Source organism: Simochromis diagramma, unplaced genomic scaffold, assembly GCF_900408965.1.
Source record: "Simochromis diagramma unplaced genomic scaffold, fSimDia1.1 OVJJ01000186.1, whole genome shotgun sequence".
Taxonomy (NCBI): domain Eukaryota; kingdom Metazoa; phylum Chordata; class Actinopteri; order Cichliformes; family Cichlidae; genus Simochromis; species Simochromis diagramma.
Genome location: NW_024387464.1, coordinates 252,914 through 272,481, shown reverse-complemented (window position 1 = coordinate 272,481; position 19,568 = coordinate 252,914). Strand labels below are relative to the sequence as shown.

General features: G+C 39.5%; 1 protein-coding gene across 1 annotated transcript; it reads left to right on the top strand.

The window, feature by feature from the left end:
• Window positions 1-3,560: 3,560 nt before the first annotated feature.
• LOC120723216 (integrin alpha-M-like) lies at window positions 3,561-18,089 on the top strand. Its single transcript, XM_040014562.1, has 17 exons — window positions 3,561-4,498; window positions 10,729-10,831; window positions 11,039-11,142; window positions 11,476-11,546; window positions 12,020-12,145; window positions 14,832-14,905; window positions 15,275-15,416; window positions 15,506-15,604; window positions 15,710-15,789; window positions 15,874-15,960; window positions 16,083-16,143; window positions 16,238-16,336; window positions 16,453-16,533; window positions 16,616-16,747; window positions 16,896-17,009; window positions 17,084-17,194; window positions 17,290-18,089. Exons 1-17 carry the CDS (start codon window positions 4,465-4,467, stop codon window positions 17,392-17,394), a joined length of 1,623 nt encoding a protein of 540 aa, XP_039870496.1. The 5' UTR covers window positions 3,561-4,464; the 3' UTR covers window positions 17,395-18,089.
• Window positions 18,090-19,568: the final 1,479 nt, after the last annotated feature.

The following is a 19,568-nucleotide window of genomic DNA, read 5'->3' as shown; positions in this document are numbered from 1 at the left end:
CATTTTAATTAATTATTGACACATTTAATTAATTAATTATTGACACATTTAATTAATTATTTATGTATTTCACATTTTAATTAATTATTGACACATTTAAATAATTATTGACACATTTAATTAATTATTTAATGATATATTTATTTATTTCATTTTGGCAGTCATGGCGCCTGGCTCTCATCATGAAATAATTTTATCTGTCAGCCTCACCCATCAAACTCAGGGGGCGGGGTTAACGCTGATCGAGTCAAAACCATTGCTTTGGCCTGGTGGCCATTGTTTCTAGCACACAACAACCGGCATGTGGAAGCTAACAGAACTGAACTTTGAAAAACCCTGTTTGTGTGTCACCAAATACTGTTTTAATATTTTTTTAGCCGAGAATGTAGTGGTTTAATCTTCATGTGTCTGGTCGGTTTGTCAAGATACAGCCTCTTTGCAAAAGTGCTTCGATGATTTCGGAGATGTCTGCCCAGTCTCACGGCAAAGCGTGGGATAGACCCGCTCGCCTCGCAAGCAATCCCACCGACAAAGCGCAGGCCCCGGTACACAGCTGTAGTAACCCCCGCTGACTTCTTTTACTGAGGTTATATTTATCGGTGTTTTATTTCCTGATGTTCGTATGTGTCCTACGTGTTTCAGTATAATTCTGAATTATAACTAACATTAAAAACATGTTTAAGGAGGAGAGAGCAAATAAATCTGTTTAACATCTGATCTTTGGGTTTTTGTTCAGTAATCAGCGTGACCTGTGTATAAACGCATAAAAGAGATAACGTTGGTGTTTCTGTCATGTAGTAACTGCTGGCTTTAACTGTACAAAGGTTGTTCGACACTATGAAACACATACAGACTTCATGATGTTCGGCTAATATTTTTATAGTGAATATTAATCAGAGGGTAAACGGCCCTGTACACCACGGAGCGAGGTCAGCATATCCACGATATCCACGATATCCTCAGCTCCATGAGTTAACACAAAGTTTCCCAGCTGACTATCTAACTGCCAACTATTCCAGAGACGTGAAAATATACAGCATAAAGAAAAGTGTAAGAGACTCGGCAGCAGATTAGAATAACAGTTATACATTTAATAAATCACCAAATGAATCCAAGAAACGAGCAAACCTGTTCCGACAATTTGAGTTTGTATTCCCTCAGCTGCAGACTCGCTGCTGTTTAAATGTTTGAAAAGGAAGATTAGATATAAAAAACGTCAAACATAGACTCAGTCTGCCTTCACATTTGATATGAGGCCAGCACGTATAGTGGCTGTGTCCTGTTTTAAGATCATACATGTAAAATTGTTGTCTGACCTCCGTCGATCCAGCCGCTCAGAGTCCGTGGTTACCATGGTTACTGCATAAGCAGCTATAATGTTAACAGCTGGCACTGAGGAAACCTACCGGCAGCATGGGTGTTTATATTTTTCATTGCAAAACAACTGTCTGAATGGTTAACTGAAGTTAACTTGGATAAATTATAGTTAAGGAGTATCACAGATAACGCCTACGTGAGCGACTGTTCACCTGAAATCAGCAGGCTATTACTGAAATACACGTGCTATATCATAAACTATGATATAAATAGGGAGGTCCTATTAACATGTTTAGTTTTAAAGGACACCTTCCTGCCTTAATTAGTCTCCTTCATGAGCAGTATTAGTTTTCTTCTAACATCCAGAAGTCTGCACCATGTGTTTCATAGTTTGTAACAAGCCTTTGACAGGTAAACATAACATGACCGAAAAAGAAAAAAAAAGAAAAAAAAAGAGAGAGAGTGTTGACATAAGAAGAGAAAATGCTCTCAATTATGGAGACAGGCAAATGGTTCATTTATGTTTGATGTGTGTTTATTCCTCCCTAAATATCGTCGGTGAAGTTTGCCATGCACGTCAGATTTTCCTGCGCATTTTTTATACCTCTGCCAACAGAGAGAGAAAAAAATCACATTCTAACAGACAGCTGGTGCTTAGAATACAGTTGAATAACTATTAAAAAACAGATGATATTTAGATGATAGTTCAGTCTAACACATGTGCCAGTGAACTATTAAACGTCTGTGAAACTATGCAGTTATGAAACGTAACTTTAACCTCAGCCAAACCGATTTGCTCAGTTGTAAATAAAACAGCGAAGTAAACGTGACCCGACAGACAGAACCTGAGTGAATGAAGTCCAGCGTTTAACCACTGAGAGCTAAAACTCAGCTGAGGTTTCAAAGCTGTGTGCCGGTGATTGGACATCAGCCGCTGATGAAGCTGCTTCGCCTATAAAGTGCTCTGTAAGGAAACAAGCTCCAGCAGCTCTGCGCTCGGGGAAAACACTATATTTACTTATCTTGTGCAGAAAAATGCGCTGACATTGCTTTATATCAAGTACTGGCTGCCCGGTTAAACTGTGACTATCACCAGGTAACGTAGGCGTGTTTCTTGAATTAGCAGCAGGTGTTAAACAGCTGACAGATGAGGAGGAGGGTGCATGCAGGTAAACTGAGGGTCTGTTGAGCTGATCGCTGGTTTCGTGAGAAAAATGTCAGCTCGTTATTTATGTTACAGAAGCACAGAGACACAAGACCAGGCGGAAAGAGACGATCGTTCGGTGAAAATGAGAATCTGCGAATGCAACATGTGGAACACGGAGAGTGGAATATGTAAACAAACCGGTTAACGTAACCCCCTGGGTGCACTCTGCATGCTGACTGTTAGCAGAGCTAGTGAAATCTCTGAAAACATCTGAGCACTTTTGCAAACATGTTCTATGTTGACAACCTGACCAGACATACGTCGCGACATTCGCGGCTAAAACACTGTTAAAAGTGTAGCTGGTGACAGAAAAACGGGGTATTTTAAAACTACACCACCACCATGGCTGCCCCAAGTCTACACAAGCAATCGATTATCTAGGATCGACCTGTTTTGACTTACTTTGCACGGCAACCAATCAAATGTTAGAGAAGCTGCATGGGCAGCGTTAACCCCGCCCCCTGAGTTTGATGGGTGAGGCTGACAGATAAAATTATTTCATGATGAGAGCCAGGCGCCATGACTGCCAAAATGAAATAAATAAATATATCATTAAATAATTAATTAAATGTGTCAATAATTATTTAAATGTGTCAATAATTAATTAAAATGTGAAATACATAAATAATTAATTAAATGTGTCAATAATTAATTAATTAAATGTGTCAATAATTAATTAAAATGTGAAATCCATAAATAATTAATTAAATGTGTCAATAATTAATTAATTACATGTGTCATAACTATTTATTTAATTAATTAATTCCAATTTTAATTAATTATTGCCACATTTAATTAATTATTTAATGGTGTATTTAATTAATGCATTATGGCAGTCCTGGCACTCCATATTCAGGCAGCCCCCCTCGCAGAGATCCACAAATGTAAGATGCATTCAAGTCCCAGTGTAAAACTGGGACATCTGTTTTTTGTTTTGTTTTGTTTTGTTTTGTTTTGTTTTGCCAAAACATGTAAACTCCTTTTTCTAAATAAATTGAACAACTCGCAACCCCTTTATCAGAAAGCTCGGAGTTACCAATTACAGACACTTAGCAGTAGCCTATAAATGTTTAGTGCACAGCTGCAAGTGGGTGGGGCCGTCACTGTGGATCATCCTTTGCAGTCATTTTTACACTGGGACAATGCATCTGAAATACCACCTCGATCTTCGCGTTCCAGACGATTCGTCCGCACGTATTTAATGGGTTGTTGGTGAGCGAGAGAGATGTTACGTGTTTTTCGACATTTGTACGCACAGGTTTTCGTAAGGTAAAATAATCGGATTCGTGGGGCTGAACCTAATAAAGTAAGCTGTGCGTTAATGGTCAGTATTTAATTTTGTAAAATAGTTTTACGTGTGGCCAGGTTGCTTCGTATTTGGGTGTGGATTAAAGCTTGTGAGTCCTCAAATCATTGTACACATTTGTACATCTTAGTTTACACTTGTGGATCATATCGTACGCATTTGTTAGACTTTTGAAGCAAAATTCTCTCCATTACTTTGGTTCAGGACCGAAATCCGTTGCGACGTGGCTGTACTGTGTCTTTAAGGGAGAGTTGACGGGACACAATTGCTTTAAATGATACAAGAGGAACAATTTAACAGCGTGTTAGGGAGACGCGGAGAAAAGCAAACAGGGGAAAATAAACAGGCTGTTATTTCTATTTGAAGGACTGGTAGAAACATATAAAAGATTTGCAGAAAAGCAGTTACTTTCTGAATTTACAGATCAATTTACAAGTACTGCTAACACAAAATGCTGTGGGAAGCATTTCCAACCCATTAAAATTAATTTAATTGATAGAAAATAAATTCAGCCTTACAGTTTTTCTGATATTGTCTACATGAATTTGTAATCTGACTCAAAACTTCCAGTACTAGTAGTGCTCTTTAAAAAAAGAAAAGAAATCACACTTTATCTTTCATCGGGAGCAACACCATGGACTTGATATTCAGTGCTACGTTATTGTCAGGTAAGACAACTTTGTACCTTCTGATTTTGTTTTTCATTTTCTATTTGTGAATTACAGCAACCTATGAAAAATGGACTGACCTGGGCCGGTTCTAGACAGGCATATATGAGGGGGCAGACAGAAATGTAGCAATGTGCATTTTGTGGCAATGGAGCAGGGAAAGGGGTGGGGTGCTGTGGATAACTGTTTTTGTCATGTAATTGGATTGGCTGTCCCACCTAAAGGCTAAGCTTCTCCTGGTCTAGTTCTTAGGGTCACTGAGGCATGCAAACCCCCTGACCACGTTAAGGTGGCTATCCCTCAGGGGGAAAACTGAAAAATAAAACAGCAAAAAATAAAATATTTCTCATCAGATTATAAAAGCTAAAAACATGACAGTTACCTTAATTGGATGGCCTGTATCAAATATATTCGAACCCAACAATAACACTTCTCACTATTGCCAATATTAACAAAACTAAAAGGGTAGGAAAATAGAATTAAAAAAAAAATAAAGAACACCAAATATCCATCAGGATCTTTACAACCAACAACATAAAATTTATCTTAATTGGATGGCCTAAATCTCAAATTAATTGGCAAGATTAAGTAAGAATAAAATGAGACCTCTCAATATAGCCAATATTTACAAAACTAAAAAGAGTTTGCATAGTAATAAAACACACACACACACACACAAACAATTCACCATGTCTCTTCCTACAACACTCAAACTAATTTGTAGAACACAATGGATTTAGAACAGAACATATTAACTTTTTTGTCTTTTTTTATTTTTTATTACAACAAACAGAACTCTGTGTTTGCAACTAAACACTCTCCTTTCTCCTCAATCCACTCTACAGTAACAGTCTCCTGTTTCCCTTTCCAAAAACTTTCATCCATATCCAAGTTATTCATTATGAACTTCTATTGGGCCAACATCACCAAATTTCTCTTTCTTTTATGTAACATGGTGTGACGATAGGGGTTAAGACCTATGACAAAGTGGAGAAGGAACTCTCATACGATGCTGAAGATACACCAATTACCAGGGCTGTTACAAACAATTTTCAATATTCTTGTGTGAAAATCTAGTTTCTATTTCTGAAATGGCCCTGTCAAGGATGATGAGCAGGGATCTTTTGAGAGACTGATGGGGAGAAATGGTAGGGGCACCAGAGCCTGTATGGCCCAAAGTTGAGAGCACAACACTTTGTTTGTTCATTGTTGTCCTTCTCTTTGTTGGATGTGACTAATCCTCAGCAGGAGAAGACACTCCCCAGCAGTCATCCTCACAGATGTTTTTTAAGGAGTCAAGTGCTGCACTAACAACCTCAGAAGCACTGCAAAGATCAGCTGACTGAGACTGTACAATAGCATTTGCTGGTTTTAAGACACCAAGCACTCACACTAGGAACTTTCCATTCTCAGAGAAGTGATGCCTCTGAATTTGTCATAGCAGGCCTGATGCCTCAGTGCACAGGTCAACTGCAGCATCATCATCTTCTGTCTTCTCAGACAGGATACTAAGGATTTCTTCTTGATTTTCCACAATGCACATTCTCACCTCATAGTGGCTTGTCCATCTGATCTCAAGCAGTCTTTTTAGACAAGGTGCATCATGTTTATTGAGGACTTAGTGGTGGTGAAAAAAGTTGTAGAGTGAACTAGAAAGACTAAAAAAATCTTTTTGCACATGGCTCACTCTAATGGCATGCACAACCACTAAGTTGGTTGTTGTAGCAGTAGATGTATGGGACATATTTGTCAATCCTCTCAAAGTGTGTACACCACATTTAATCCTACTCATTACAGAAGCCCCATCATAAAACTGGCAAAGTATACTGTCAGCATTGTAGCCAGCATCAGAAAGATGTAACAGTATCTCAGAGGTGATGTACTTTGCATTAAGTTGTTGCAAGTCAAGCAACCCAGTAACATGCTCCTCTGGCATGGAATTTCTGACAAACCGTATTATCATAGACAAATTTTCCACATTACACCTATCCCTAGTCCCATCACATTTGAGGCAAAAGCTTCTCATCCTTATCTAATGTATATTCCCTCAGTTTTAGAAACATACCTGATGCGATGTCATCATCATTACCTGCTGCATCATGTCTCAAGGTTGGGTGGCTGTAGCTCAGGTGGCAGAGCAGGTCAGCCACTAAAATCAGAAGATCGGTGGTTCGATCCCAGGTTGCCTCCTGTCAAGTATCCTTGGGCAAGATACTAACCCCATGTCTGCCTACTGGTGGTGGTCAGAAGGCCCGGTGGCGCCAGTGTCCGGCAGCCTCGCCTCTGTCAGTGCGCCCCAGGGCAGCTGTGGCTACAACGTAGCTTGCCATTGCCAGTGTGTGAATGACTGAATGTAGTGTAAAGCGCTTTGGGGTCCTTAGGGACTGAGTAAAGCGCCATACAAATGCAGGCCATTTACCATTCAGGAGTCCCACGAAGCCCCAACTCATTTACACAGAGAAATATATAGCACTACTATTACTCTTGACATAGTAATGTTTTTTTTTCAAGTTGTGTTTTACCAACCAACATTGAATCCACAGTCGCTCCTGTGGCCTCTCTGCTTTTATGCTTAGTCCAGATGGTTGAAGCATGCACATAGTTGTGGCTGGACACATGCCTCTGTAGCCCCTTGTCTCGATCAAGTGCTGCTTTCCAGTTGTTAAATCCAGTTAAGGTAAAAACTGCATCCCTCTCATTAACAGTGGTGCCATATTTCTGACAGGGGAAACAGAAGCATGTGTTCCACACAACAGAGTACTCTAGCCATGATCGTGTGCGGTGCCAGGCAGGATTGAACGATCTTAATGTTGTACAACCAAATACACATTTGGGGTAACTACTCAATATTGTGGTGTGTTGCAATTTAAGTCACTGGGTAGCTGAGCAAGTTGCTTTGGGACAGCAATTGTTGGCAGAGGTACAGGCGAAGCAGCGCCTGTTGATGCCACAGGAGCAGACATGCTAGCTGTTGTCTCTGATGTAGTAGCAACAGCGTCATTGCTACTGGTATTGGTACAGGCAGGAGCAGCACAGAATTTTTTAAATGCTTGGAAAAAATAATGTATCTCACTTTCTTTTTCACTCACTCCCTTTGTGAGCTGCTGGAAGCTGGGGTAAAATGTGAAGAAGCTTTACTAAAATCACTGTGATTACATCAGTATGTGAAATGAGAAAACTGAGTGCAGAGTTGAAAACTGGGGCAGGGCTTTGTGTCGCGGACACAGACACAGGCCCTTCAGTCAACTCTGTGCAGCAGACAGGCTCACAGAAAGATACACTTCTCTACCAGACTGAAACTGTGGAAACAACAATGGAATCGTTGACTGTATAAATATGTTTGTATTTTTTAGTTGTTAATTATCTCACGAGATAATAAGTGATTTTTACGACAGAGGTTTGCTGCTTCATTTTGCTCTGCCCTACCTGCTGAGAAACCTGACACCAGGTCATTTGCATACTAAAAGTGATTGGATGTTTAGCTGGGAGGAGGGTGAGTAGGGGTTCTCTGCTGAGGGTTGTGCGAGTTTGCGCACCAACAGAGCACAGAGGGAAAGAGTGAACGAGATGTGAAACTAGGGCTGCACGATTTTGCATAAAATGAGAATCACAATTTTTTTTTTTGCTTAGAATTGAGATCACGATTCTCTCTCAATTTTCTTTTCCAATATAAATATTTCTTGCACTTATTAACTGCACATCAACTTCGTAACAGTTGAGACTGAACATAAAAACAATAAATGTCTCACATTTTGTCGTTGCCGCAAAACGTTGTACTGCTTGAAATTCTGTCTCCGCCGTTGCTCAACACTGCGTGTATAGAGCAGGTAGTGCAACATTTTTAAAATAGTTGTGGGACGGCACTGTGTAGCGTTTGTCTAGGGTGTTGATCATTTTCCTAAATCCCTCGTTTTGCACAGTGTTGATGGGAGCCATATCTTTGGTCAGGTGATAAGTAATGGCCTCCGTAATTTCTTTGTGCCTGCAGGAGGTCGACAGGTATGGGGAAGCGCTGTATAACGTTGGTTATTATTGTTTGGGTGGTTGATGGGGACGGATTTTCTCCTGTCACTTTCTTGGCCTTTACAGCTTTGTCATATTGCACTTTATGGTGATGTTTGAGGTGGTTATACAGATTTGTAGTGTTACCTTGCGGTGCTGCTACTATGGCAAAACACAGCTTGCAAATGATATATTTTTTTTGACTCTCATCGTCTTCTTTGAAGGCAAAAAACTTCCACACGGAGGAATGAGAACCTTGGAAGTAATTTTACAGTGGGGTTGTCATTCTCACTGCTATCAGGAAACGTTTTCTCTGCGCTCATTGTGTTTTCTCCCCTCGGGCAGTTTCACGTGCTCTCCGTTGTTTTGTTTTTTTCCCCACAGCAAACAAAAGGCTCTCAGAAACTGGGGACAACTCTGACAGAAAGAGGTCTGGCAGACCCAAAGCCACAACTGAGTCAAAGGTCAAGTTTCTGAGAATTAACAGCTTGTGTGATAGGTGGCTCACAGGACAACAGCTTTAAGCACAGCTTAGTAGTGGGCGTAGTAAGCAAGTCCCAGTTTCAGCTGTGAAGAGAAGACTTTAAGCTGCAGGTTAGACAGGACGAGTTGCAGCAAGAAAGCCATTGCTACGATGCCATAATAAGACAAAGATGCTTGTCTGGGCAATGAAACACCACCCTTGGATTACTAAAGACTGGAAGAAGGTATTATGGACTGATAAATTGAAATTTGAAATCTTTGGTTCGTCACGCAGGATTTTTGTATGCCTTGAAGTACTGTAGGTGAAAGGATGTTTCCACAGTGTGTGGTATCAACTATCAAACATGGAGGAGAAAGTGTGATGATCTGCGGCTGTTTTGCTGGATTCAGGGTCAGTGACTTGTACAGACTGAGAGGCACCCTGAACTAAAATGGCTACCACAGCATTCTGCTTACAATACCCTCTGGTATGTGTCTAGTTGGTCAGGGGTTCATCCTACAGCAGGATAATGACCCAAAACATAAGTCCAAGCTGTGCCAGAACTACCTTAGGAGGAAAGAACAAGATGGTAAGCTTGAAAACATGGAGTGGCCATTACAATCTCCAGACTTAAACCCCATCGAGCTGGTTTGGGATGAATTGGACAGAATAGTGAAAGCAAAGCAACCTACAGTGCCGCACATTTATGACAACTTTAGCAACAGACACTGGAAAAACTTTCTGAAGAATACTTGATTTCTATTCTCTGTGCAGTCAGTGTTGGCAGGGTTTGGGGTTCCAGGGGTGCTCCGCCTCCGTGCTGGGGCTCTGGCAGGGCCTTGGGGACTTGGGTCCTTTCACACTCTGGAAGACCTCTGGATGTCTGGGGGCTGGATCTCCTCCATGTCTGCTTCATGCCCTGGGGGACGGGGCTATGGCTCCCCACACCTTCTAGCAGATCATTACATGGAGAGACCTTTTGAAAACAAGTGTGTTCACGCACACAGTTGTCCACACAGGTGTTCAAAGACACAAACTACCCTTCCTTGGCTCTGGCCTCAAAGCATACTGCGCACTGTCAGTCTTACGTGCTCCTCAATACCATCCCGTATTTACTATTTATTGTTACACTACTCATCTAGGTTGTTGCTGTGGTCTCCCTACTGTGTTGTTCTCTTTTTGCTTGTTTTCTTTTTTCTTTTTCATTCCAACAGGTGATCCAGCTTATTTTTATTTATTTATTTTTTTTTTTTTTTTTTGTGTGTGTCTTCTCTCAGTGTTCCTCTTCCCCTCTGTTTTTCTTTCCCTCCCATTCTTTCTTTTTCCCTTTCTTAGCCTCCATTCATCTCTGTCCAGTCTATAATAACTTAAAATAAAATAAATAAATAAATAATACTAATGTTAATAATAAAGATCAATCAAGTGGACCAATATGGCAAACCCATACTGACCCACTTGGAAAAATAAATCCATTGACCTTCAGACAATAATTCTGATTGCTAAAGTACCGAACGGGACAGAGCAAACAAACAAAATGGGCTCCACATTAAAGTTTTATAAGTGAAAAGTTACTACCTTTAAATTGTCTTACTCTAGTGCACTCTAGTGGTAATGAAAGAAACACTCTGGTACTCGAGAGGTAGAATGAAATTAGACTAACACAGCGTAAACAGTTTCCGAAATGTCATTATGATTAGTAGTGCTATAATAATAATGTTATCTTTTTTTACAGTGATTTTAAAGATTTGTATTCATTATTCCTCAGTGTTAAATGCTGCACTTGGTTTCAATATTGATCCCGTGGCTTGGAAGACCCTGAGTAACTCTGCTGCTGGTTTTGGATATCAGGTAGTTCAGAGACGATCAGAGTAAGTCACAATATGAACTGTTGTTATCAATGTTGGTTGCAGTTGCCTTAAACATTTGCTGTTTGAGATTATTACTGTTTTTCTTTTCTTTTAAATTTTTATTAGGTGCATGTCTGGAAATAAAACAGAATCAAATATCAAATATTTATTAACAGAAAGAGTAAACTGTAGTTTACTTACACAGACTGTCTGGATTTATTTCCTTAGTTTGCTCATCAGTGCTCCGCTTGAACAGTTTTCACAAAATGGAAGAGGGAAGATATACAGGTGCACAACCTCTCCTCAAAACTGCCAGGATATACTATTTCAAGGTAGTTAACCATTCATTTCTAAATATCTAGATATGCTGTCCTGAAACTTTGTCAAGAAGTATTTCTCAAATATTTAGATCTTTGGACATGAACTGAATTGAATCAAATAATAAACACAAACAATTCATATGTCATATACTAAGATCCTTTGATTAATATATCACCTATGTCCTTCAGACATCTTAGAAGAGATTAAAAAAAAAATCTAATAATTGTCATGTCAGGGGAGGTCCTTTACTCCTGGTAATTTGCAGTCATCAGTTAAACTTGTTTTCAAATGATCACATTTTTTTTCATGAGCATTTTAACAAACATATAATGCTTCAAATACAGCGCCAGGTTTTGCAGTCAACATGTCGCTTGGTTTGACAATGAAAAGTGATCCCACAGCACAAAACACTCTGGTGAGTTACTGAACTCTAGACATTACCATGGCTTTAATGAGGATCAATATCCTCTGTGTGTGTCATATTGTTTTAGTAAGAAAATTCATGAAGGTCATTCCATGGGAAATCATTGTTCCTCCCACCTGCCCCCACAGAATCAGCTGGGTTTTTTTTTTTTTTTTTTTTGAGATACAGGAACTTCAGCATATTCAGTGAAGTCCTGAAAAAATGCACCTTTCTAATTTGATTTTTTTTTTTTTCCAGAGGTTTAAGTGCTTACATAGGAGATATGACAATTTCACAGAACTGGGCCTAAATGTTCTTTTTTTTTTAATTCAAGTTTTGCACATTTAAGCTGTGTTATAAACGAAATGTGTTTTTTGGTCGTGAAAACTTAATGTGGATATATCATCTACTTAAGAAGTTGTAGTTGTTTAATTAATTTTACTTTTAAGACTCCTCCAACATTGAACCTAAACCTCTTCTTGCAGGCTTGCCCCGAAGACGCTCTCAACCAACTTTCCAATGAGCTCAAATTCACGTTTAATGGTTCGGCCTCAAACACCAACCTCAGACCAAGTCTTGCCCCGCAGGCCCAAACAACAACCATTCATCCTGTAAGTAAACCTTTAAAAACCCTATTAGCTGACCAACTGAGGCTAGACTTTATGAAGTTATGAGAAACTTTTAGGTTTGCCCTTAACTTTACTGAATCAATTTTATTGTAGGCATGCAACTGACTGATACTTCTTTGAGCGACTTCTGCGCAAGTACTTGAAGTAAATGAGTCATCATTAATGCAGTGACGGCATGTTTTAAGCTGAGCCCATGAAGGCCTTCTGCCTGTTCAGAAATAAATATTAAATAGAAAAAAAAATGTGTTTTTAAGTCACACATATGACCTTGCTCTTAGTATTTATGTATGAATACAAAGCTGACAGCAAAAAGCAAATATGAAACCCTGCAAAAAGAGACTTTCAAGCGATCGCCACGGTGATTCTACTTTAGAAACATGAACAGGTAGAAGCAGAGGCCGCATGTTGTCTGTGCAGCTGATTGCAAAGAGCTGAAGTTGTGTCAGCAGCATAATGCAGTTGTTTCTGTTCCTGATTCACTTTACACTTTACCATCATGCTCTCATTCTTTATGAATAAAAGTACTGTCCATATCCATGCTGTATACCACACTAGGGATGCACCGATACCGATATCTGGTATCGGCCTCGATACCACATTTTCTAAAGTACTCGTACTCGTTAAAAGTCCCCCAATACCGGGGACCGATACCACGGTCTGAGAAATGTCTATGTTTGAGCGGTGTGTAAGGGGTTAATCACAGGCGCCGAGTGCCCGCCCCCAGGCCCTGGCTGCAGCTGAGAGTGGGGGAGAAGGGGAGGCGAGACGAGACATGTCAGCCGTGTGGAACTATTTCAAAGTGAACGAACATGACAAAACAAAGGCGGACTGCAAATTGTGCTCAGCGAAATTGTCCAGAGGAGGCTCAAAAGGTAGTGCATTTAACACAAGCAATTTAATCAAGCACAGGCAATTATCGAGTACATTGCATTGAGTGACCAGCCACTCTCGGAGGTAGAAAATGTTGGATTCCTGCGTCTCCTCCATGTTCTGGAGCCCAGATATGATGTCCCAAGCCGCCACTACATGACTGACACAGAGCTGCCTAAACTACACGAGTCCATGAAAAAACATATCCACAGCCTACTGCAAGCCTCCTCTGCGTTTAGTTTCACCACGGATATTTGGACAAGCAGTGTTAGCCCCGTGTCGCTGGTTAGCCTAACCTCCCAGTGGATAGACGAGTTTCACGCCGCAACGAGCCATTACATGCCAAACAATTCCGCGGCTCGCACACCAGCCAGGCTATAGCGCATGTGTTTGAGGAAATGCTCCAGACATGGGGTATACCTAAGACATCAGTACATGTTGTGCTTTGTGACAATGCCAAAAACATGATTAAAGCCATGAATGACGCAGGGCTCCCAAGTCTGCCATATGTCGCGCACACGCTCCAACTGGTTGTTCACGAGGGCTTATTAGCACAGAGAAGCATAGCTGATGCTATAGCAGTGGGGCGGAAAATAGTTGGACATTTTAAACATTCCGCCTTAGCCTACTCCCGCCTCGAGGACATTCAGGGACAGCTCAACCAGCCAATAAAGAGACTGCAGCAGGACTTACAGACGCGCTGGAACAGCATGTATTACATGCTCCAGTCCCTCACTGAGCAAAAGCGAGTGCTGGGCGTGTATGTGTCCGAGCATGAACTCCCTGACTATCTCACCGCTCACCAATGGGCTCTTATGGAGATGACTGTTGCCATCCTCGCCCTCTTTGAGGAACTAACTAAAAAAGTGAGCAGCTACGACGCACTAGCCTCTGATGTCATCCCAGCTGTGACTGTGCTAGTGTGACTTCTAAACAGAGAAACAGACGAACAAATTTAAAATTAAATTTTGTTTTTTTATAATTATTTATTCTGTAATATGTTGCAAACAACATGCTTTTCATTTTAAATAAATGTTCTTAATTCCAAACTAGTCCCTTGTTTGTTTTTTGTTAAATTACAGGACTAAAGCTGTTACCTGTAAATTTAAATCATGTTTTTATTAAGTACTCTGTATCGGTATTGTCGAGTACTGAAATGCAAGTACTTGTACTCATACTCGTTTTCAAAAAAGTGGTATCGGTGCATCCCTAGACCACACCTTTATTTTCCTCCTGTGTCAAACAACTGAAACCAGCTGATTGTTGTGTGAGTACAAGTGGAACAGATGAGTGAAACTGAGGCAAGCAGTCTAACAGTTGGAGGGGATTCAAATTTTGGGAACCTTTCTTGATTCCCGCCCTTCATTGGCTCAATTGGTCAATTTAAAATCCTTCTTTTGGTTCTTAAAACACTTGTTTTTTTTGTTTTTTTTTATCCTCAAGTATAACTGCTTCCCCAGTCTCTCAAACAACCTCACATCAGATCTGGTGCAGCTTTTTGAACTGTTCCCAGAATTAGATTAGAAGTGTGCTAAAGGGAGGGGTTTCTGTTACTCTGGCTCTGTGTTTACATTCAAAACAGACTCAAAACCTTTTAATTTGTGCAGGGTTGCAGTTATTAACTGTGTTTTTTGTGTGTATATATTAACTTCTATTTTCTAGCTTTGTAAAGTTTTATTTTGTTGATTTTATTGCCTGTAGACATACATGTAGTAGCACATTGGATCACCATAAAACCACTTATTTAGTCTTTAAATAATGTATAATATGTACTTTTCCATTATGCTCTCTTCCACAGTTAGGGTTTGAGATCAACTGTGGAACTGACAACAAATGCGTTGATAACCTGAAAGTGGATTTCAACTTCACCAGGTGAGGCACTGTTACAAAACTTAAGCTTTGCGTGTGAATCTTGTTTTCTTAAAATGTGTTGTTATTTGCAAGCTGAATTTAATGTCACTTAACTTGTCTTTACATGACCATCATTAATATTTTTGAAAGTGATGACACTCAGTAGTTTTGTTTGTGCTAACAAGCAAATATTAGAATGTTAACTCAATAAAAAGGGATGAATTTAGCGCCAATATCTTAGCACAGCCATTTTTACCTTACTGTTTGAACTAAAAAAATAACATGGTTTATCAAAGCTCAAAGTACATCATATTTGATATACTCTGACATTGGTATGCCTGTAGTCTTGTCTTGTTTTGCCTTGTTCTCATCCTCCTTAATACTCCACAGATCCTCAGAGGTTAAAGTGGGCATTGATGAGCTTTTAGATGTCACAGTCACAGTGGAGAACAGAGGAGAAAACTCCCACAACAGTCGTGTTATTCTCACGTACCCAGCTGGACTCTCCTACAGGAAGTTCACCATTCAGCAGGTAAAGCATCAGGATCGAGTCTGTATCAGTTCATCACTGATCTGCAGCTCTTCCAATGCATCCAGCAGTCATTTTGTTTTCTAATAAAGGGAAGAATTGAGTGCAACTCTGTGGACAGTGAAGATGGCTTAACACGAGGAAGGACAGACTGCACTATTGACAAGCCAATTTTCAGGAGCCAAACTAAGGTTTGGGTTTTTTTTTGTTTTTTTGACCAAATGATCCATTCTCCCTTCTGCACAGTTTAGTAAAAACAGGAGTCATTCCAATCTGTCTTCTTCATTTGAATTTAGGTTTCCTTCATTGTCTCCTATGGGATTGAAGCAGACAGTCAACTTGAGAGGAAGATCTTTGTCACTGCAAATGCCACCAGGTACTGTTCATTTAGTCCAGGTGCACTTCATTTAAGCAAAAACCTCACATATACGGTACAAATCATTTCACTTTTCCTTTTCAGTGGAAATCAGGAGCATGCCCCTACAAGTGAACTCTACAAAAAGAAATGGATTGATGTAAAATACAGCATTTCAATGACATTTGAAAGGTGTGTGTTTTTCTGTTTTAACAAAAGCAAACCATTAAGAAATTAACAAATGATGATTTATTGATATTATTTATAATAATAGTTATTTAATAATTGAAATATTTTTGTTTAACTCCTCTCAGCTACAGAAGTTTCACTTTGGGGATAATTCATTTGCAAAAACCCATCCAACAATCAATCAAGGTACAAATCTGTATATATCAGTATTTTTTTAAAGTTCATTGTATGATTTAGACCTAACTGCAATGATTGGTTGTCCTCTTCTTTTCTTGTTTAGGTTAAAAATGATATCAGAGCGCTTAATTTCACTTTAGTGATCAGGGTTCCAGTGAAGCTTGGTGAAAAAGACATTTGGGTGGATTTGAGCAGCCTACAGGTAATATACATTTCAGATGTTTTAGCTGCTGACTCCAAAAAATGTTTCAAGCTTAGCTGTGGGATGGGCACATGTGGCAAAGTTAGGACCGTTCAAACAAAAAATGTAAATTTCAGATTCCAGAATGTCAGAGAGGAAATGATGAAGAATCAGATGTCAGAGATTTTGTTCCAGTTATACTAAAGAATAAAATAGTGGTAAGTATGCCTCTGCACCTTGCTAGATGACAAAAATTCATAAATTCACCTCACACTGGTTCACAGCTTTTGTTTCATTCAGTCTCTCTTAAATCACCCACAGGATTGCTCTGTAGCCAGGTGCAGAGTGTTCAAATGCAACACTTTCATAGAAAAACTGCAGAGTAGGACGTATGAAATCTCTGCCAACCTCAGTTCAGGATGGATAGAGCAGGTAGTTAATGGATAATTTTTGTTATGTTTGGATTAAAACTGTCACTTTATTTGAACCATATTCTTTAGAAATGTCATATTCAATTAAAGAACACAAACTACATAAATTAAGCTTATCTCATTCGTTTTTTCTTTCTTTTTTCTCTTAGACTGGACTTGAGTATACCAAGTTCTTCTTGACCAGTACAGCCAGTCTGGAGTATGACGATAACCAGTACTTCTACTTTTCAACAGGGTCCAACTACAATCCTCCTGTTTACAAGGTGATTGCACATTTTCTCCTGTTTGAAATGCACAAGCGTGGATTATTTTGACTTTCTATCACTTTATCTATCAGATTGAGACAGTGGTGGAGGTGTATCCTAAGCCAGATTTCATCAAACCAATTGTCATAGGATCCCTGGGAGGGTTGGCTTTTTTGGTTGTACTCACGGCTGGGCTGTATAAGGTGAAACACTCTTCTTACTGTTTTTTGGTGGATTTCACAACTTCAAAAAGTTATTACAGTTATTGTACTGTTATTTCATTTTTTTTCACTGCTAGGCTGGATTTTTCAACAGTCATTATAAATGGACCCTCAATCAAGAAGAAGATGGCCCAGGTCCAGGAACTGATGAAGGTGCACCTACAACAAACACATATTTGTAGATGTGTATGCATCCTCCTGTTTTAGAAATGAACCTGCTAGATTCATATTAGAACAGACTGAATAAACAAAAAACAACCTAACATCACTTCCTCACTCATTCATTCACTATCACCTCTAGCAGAGGTTCCCATCTGTTGTTCACGGTCCTGACAAAGGGGCACAAAGTGAACCTTACAACGTGAAAGTAAATTTCATTTTTGCAATAGACACACAAAAATTTCTTTTTCAGGACCCTAAAACTTTTCAAATCATACTGTGAGAGAAGGACAGCACAATTGTGTACAAACTGATTAAATCTCACGCTGCATAAGGAGCAGACACTGTATGTTGAGGGACCACTGTAGAAAAAGTCAGGAATTACCATCCTACGATACAATACATTCAGTAATTTTGCTTCATTGTAAGACTTCTTGTATTATATTCTGTGATTTGCGATTACCTGAGTGATTTTCTGGACACTCATCTCATGTATGAGCTTTAAGGTGTATTTTTAAAGTAACTATTATTACTATTAAGAATCAAACTGCTTGTCTACAGTTAGTTAAAAAGCTACTAAAGAATTGCTGTAATTGTGAAAACATTTACAATATGAATGGATTTGTTAAGAAATGAATTATGAAATATGTAACATGTATAAAAATAAATTATATTATTCTTCTGTATTTATTATATGGAGGATGTGGGTAGAATTACATTTCATATGAAGTCTTATCATTCTATCATATTAATTAGAAAAATAATAGCAGACATACAGAGCAGATATATTATTTTATAATTAGTTTACAGAAGACTAGCATCATATTAGAAATTAATGCTTTATAACAGTGGTTCTCAAACTGTGGTACGAGTACTGCTGGTGATACTTAGGCTCCCTGTAGTGGTACACGGGAAATCTCCCCCCAAAAAATTTAAGATTAAATAATAAACCATTGTGGAGGTATGCAAAGACAACACAAGAGTTCCCAAGGCTCTTCTCGGAGCTGGAGTCAACCAGAAAACATCGTGAGTCCCCTATAAAGAGCAGCCTTTCCTTATCGCCAGCGGTCGCGGCCGCTACAGAGTGCTGGCAGGCTCGTTGCCCTGGGCCTTAAAACTGCAAAGGCCGCAGTGCGCAGTCATGCTGATGGTAAAAACACAGCAGCACCTTGAGAGCAGTGTAATTCCCAGCGGGTGGACAGCGGCTCTAGCGAGGCCACCACAAGATGGTATTTCATGTCGTCGGTTGAAACACCATGAAGAGCAAAATGAGCTTCAACGTGCACAAACCATGAAGAAAGGTTGTGAAGCCAAAAATCCAGCAAAAATTAAGACGTACAGCTCTGCTATCATTCCCGACATAAATGAAGACAGAAAACTAAACAGCAGTGACGTTTGTAGGGTTATTGAAGTTGGGCTAGCTGGTATCTAATGATGTGCTACGTGGTGGCTAGCTACATAGCTATGTTAGCATAACATAAACACAGTGAAACTGGAGGATGAACTTTTTTCCACTAGATAAAAGTTAACATGAGGGTCCCCAATGAGTAGGGACAAATGTAACTTCATGGCAGGATGCTGTAAACCAGGGGTGTCCAAACTTTTTTCACTGAGGGCCACATACATAAAAATATAGGAGGGGCTGGACCACTTACTAGAAATTAGGTATATAACCTTAACTTTAGTGTATTAAAGTTAGAAAAATCACTTAAAAGTGGTCAAATATGTTATATTGTTGAATATAATTAAAGACAAAACTGCCTTCATCACAGCTTTCCATAAATGGATCTTTATTGATTTATTCAGAAAAAGCTTTGGTAGCTCATTCTCAGAACAGCAGCCTCAGATTTCTTCTTAGACGGAAGATTTACAGTACAGAGAAAAAAAACAAAAAAGGGGAAAATGGGACGGGTACATTTCAAGCTTGTTTTTTAAGTTATTAGGCTTAGCAACACACCTATTAACGTTCGTTTGAAACCGTTATCAACATTAACAGACTGAACTGGATTTAAAAACAGACTTAGCAACTAATTTTAGTAAATTATTCTGGTGAGTATCAGCTGCGCCTGTAAATCGGGCCATCCAGCTGCGGTGCTGATCGTACGCCACTCGTGCCAAAAATCAGGACAAATGTTAAATGATCAAGGAGCAGATGTGCATCAGATGAGATCAGCTGATTTTGCGTGTGCCTGGGCTG

Excerpts from the sequence above, each read along its gene's own strand:
- LOC120723216 (XM_040014562.1), top strand. The coding sequence starts at position 4,465 with ATGGACTTGATATTCAGTGCTACGTTATTGTCAG. Across the intron at positions 17,010-17,083 it reads ACAATCCTCCTGTTTACAAG|ATTGAGACAGTGGTGGAGGT; the intron begins GTGATTGCACAT and ends TTTATCTATCAG. Across the intron at positions 17,195-17,289 it reads TCACGGCTGGGCTGTATAAG|GCTGGATTTTTCAACAGTCA; the intron begins GTGAAACACTCT and ends TTTCACTGCTAG.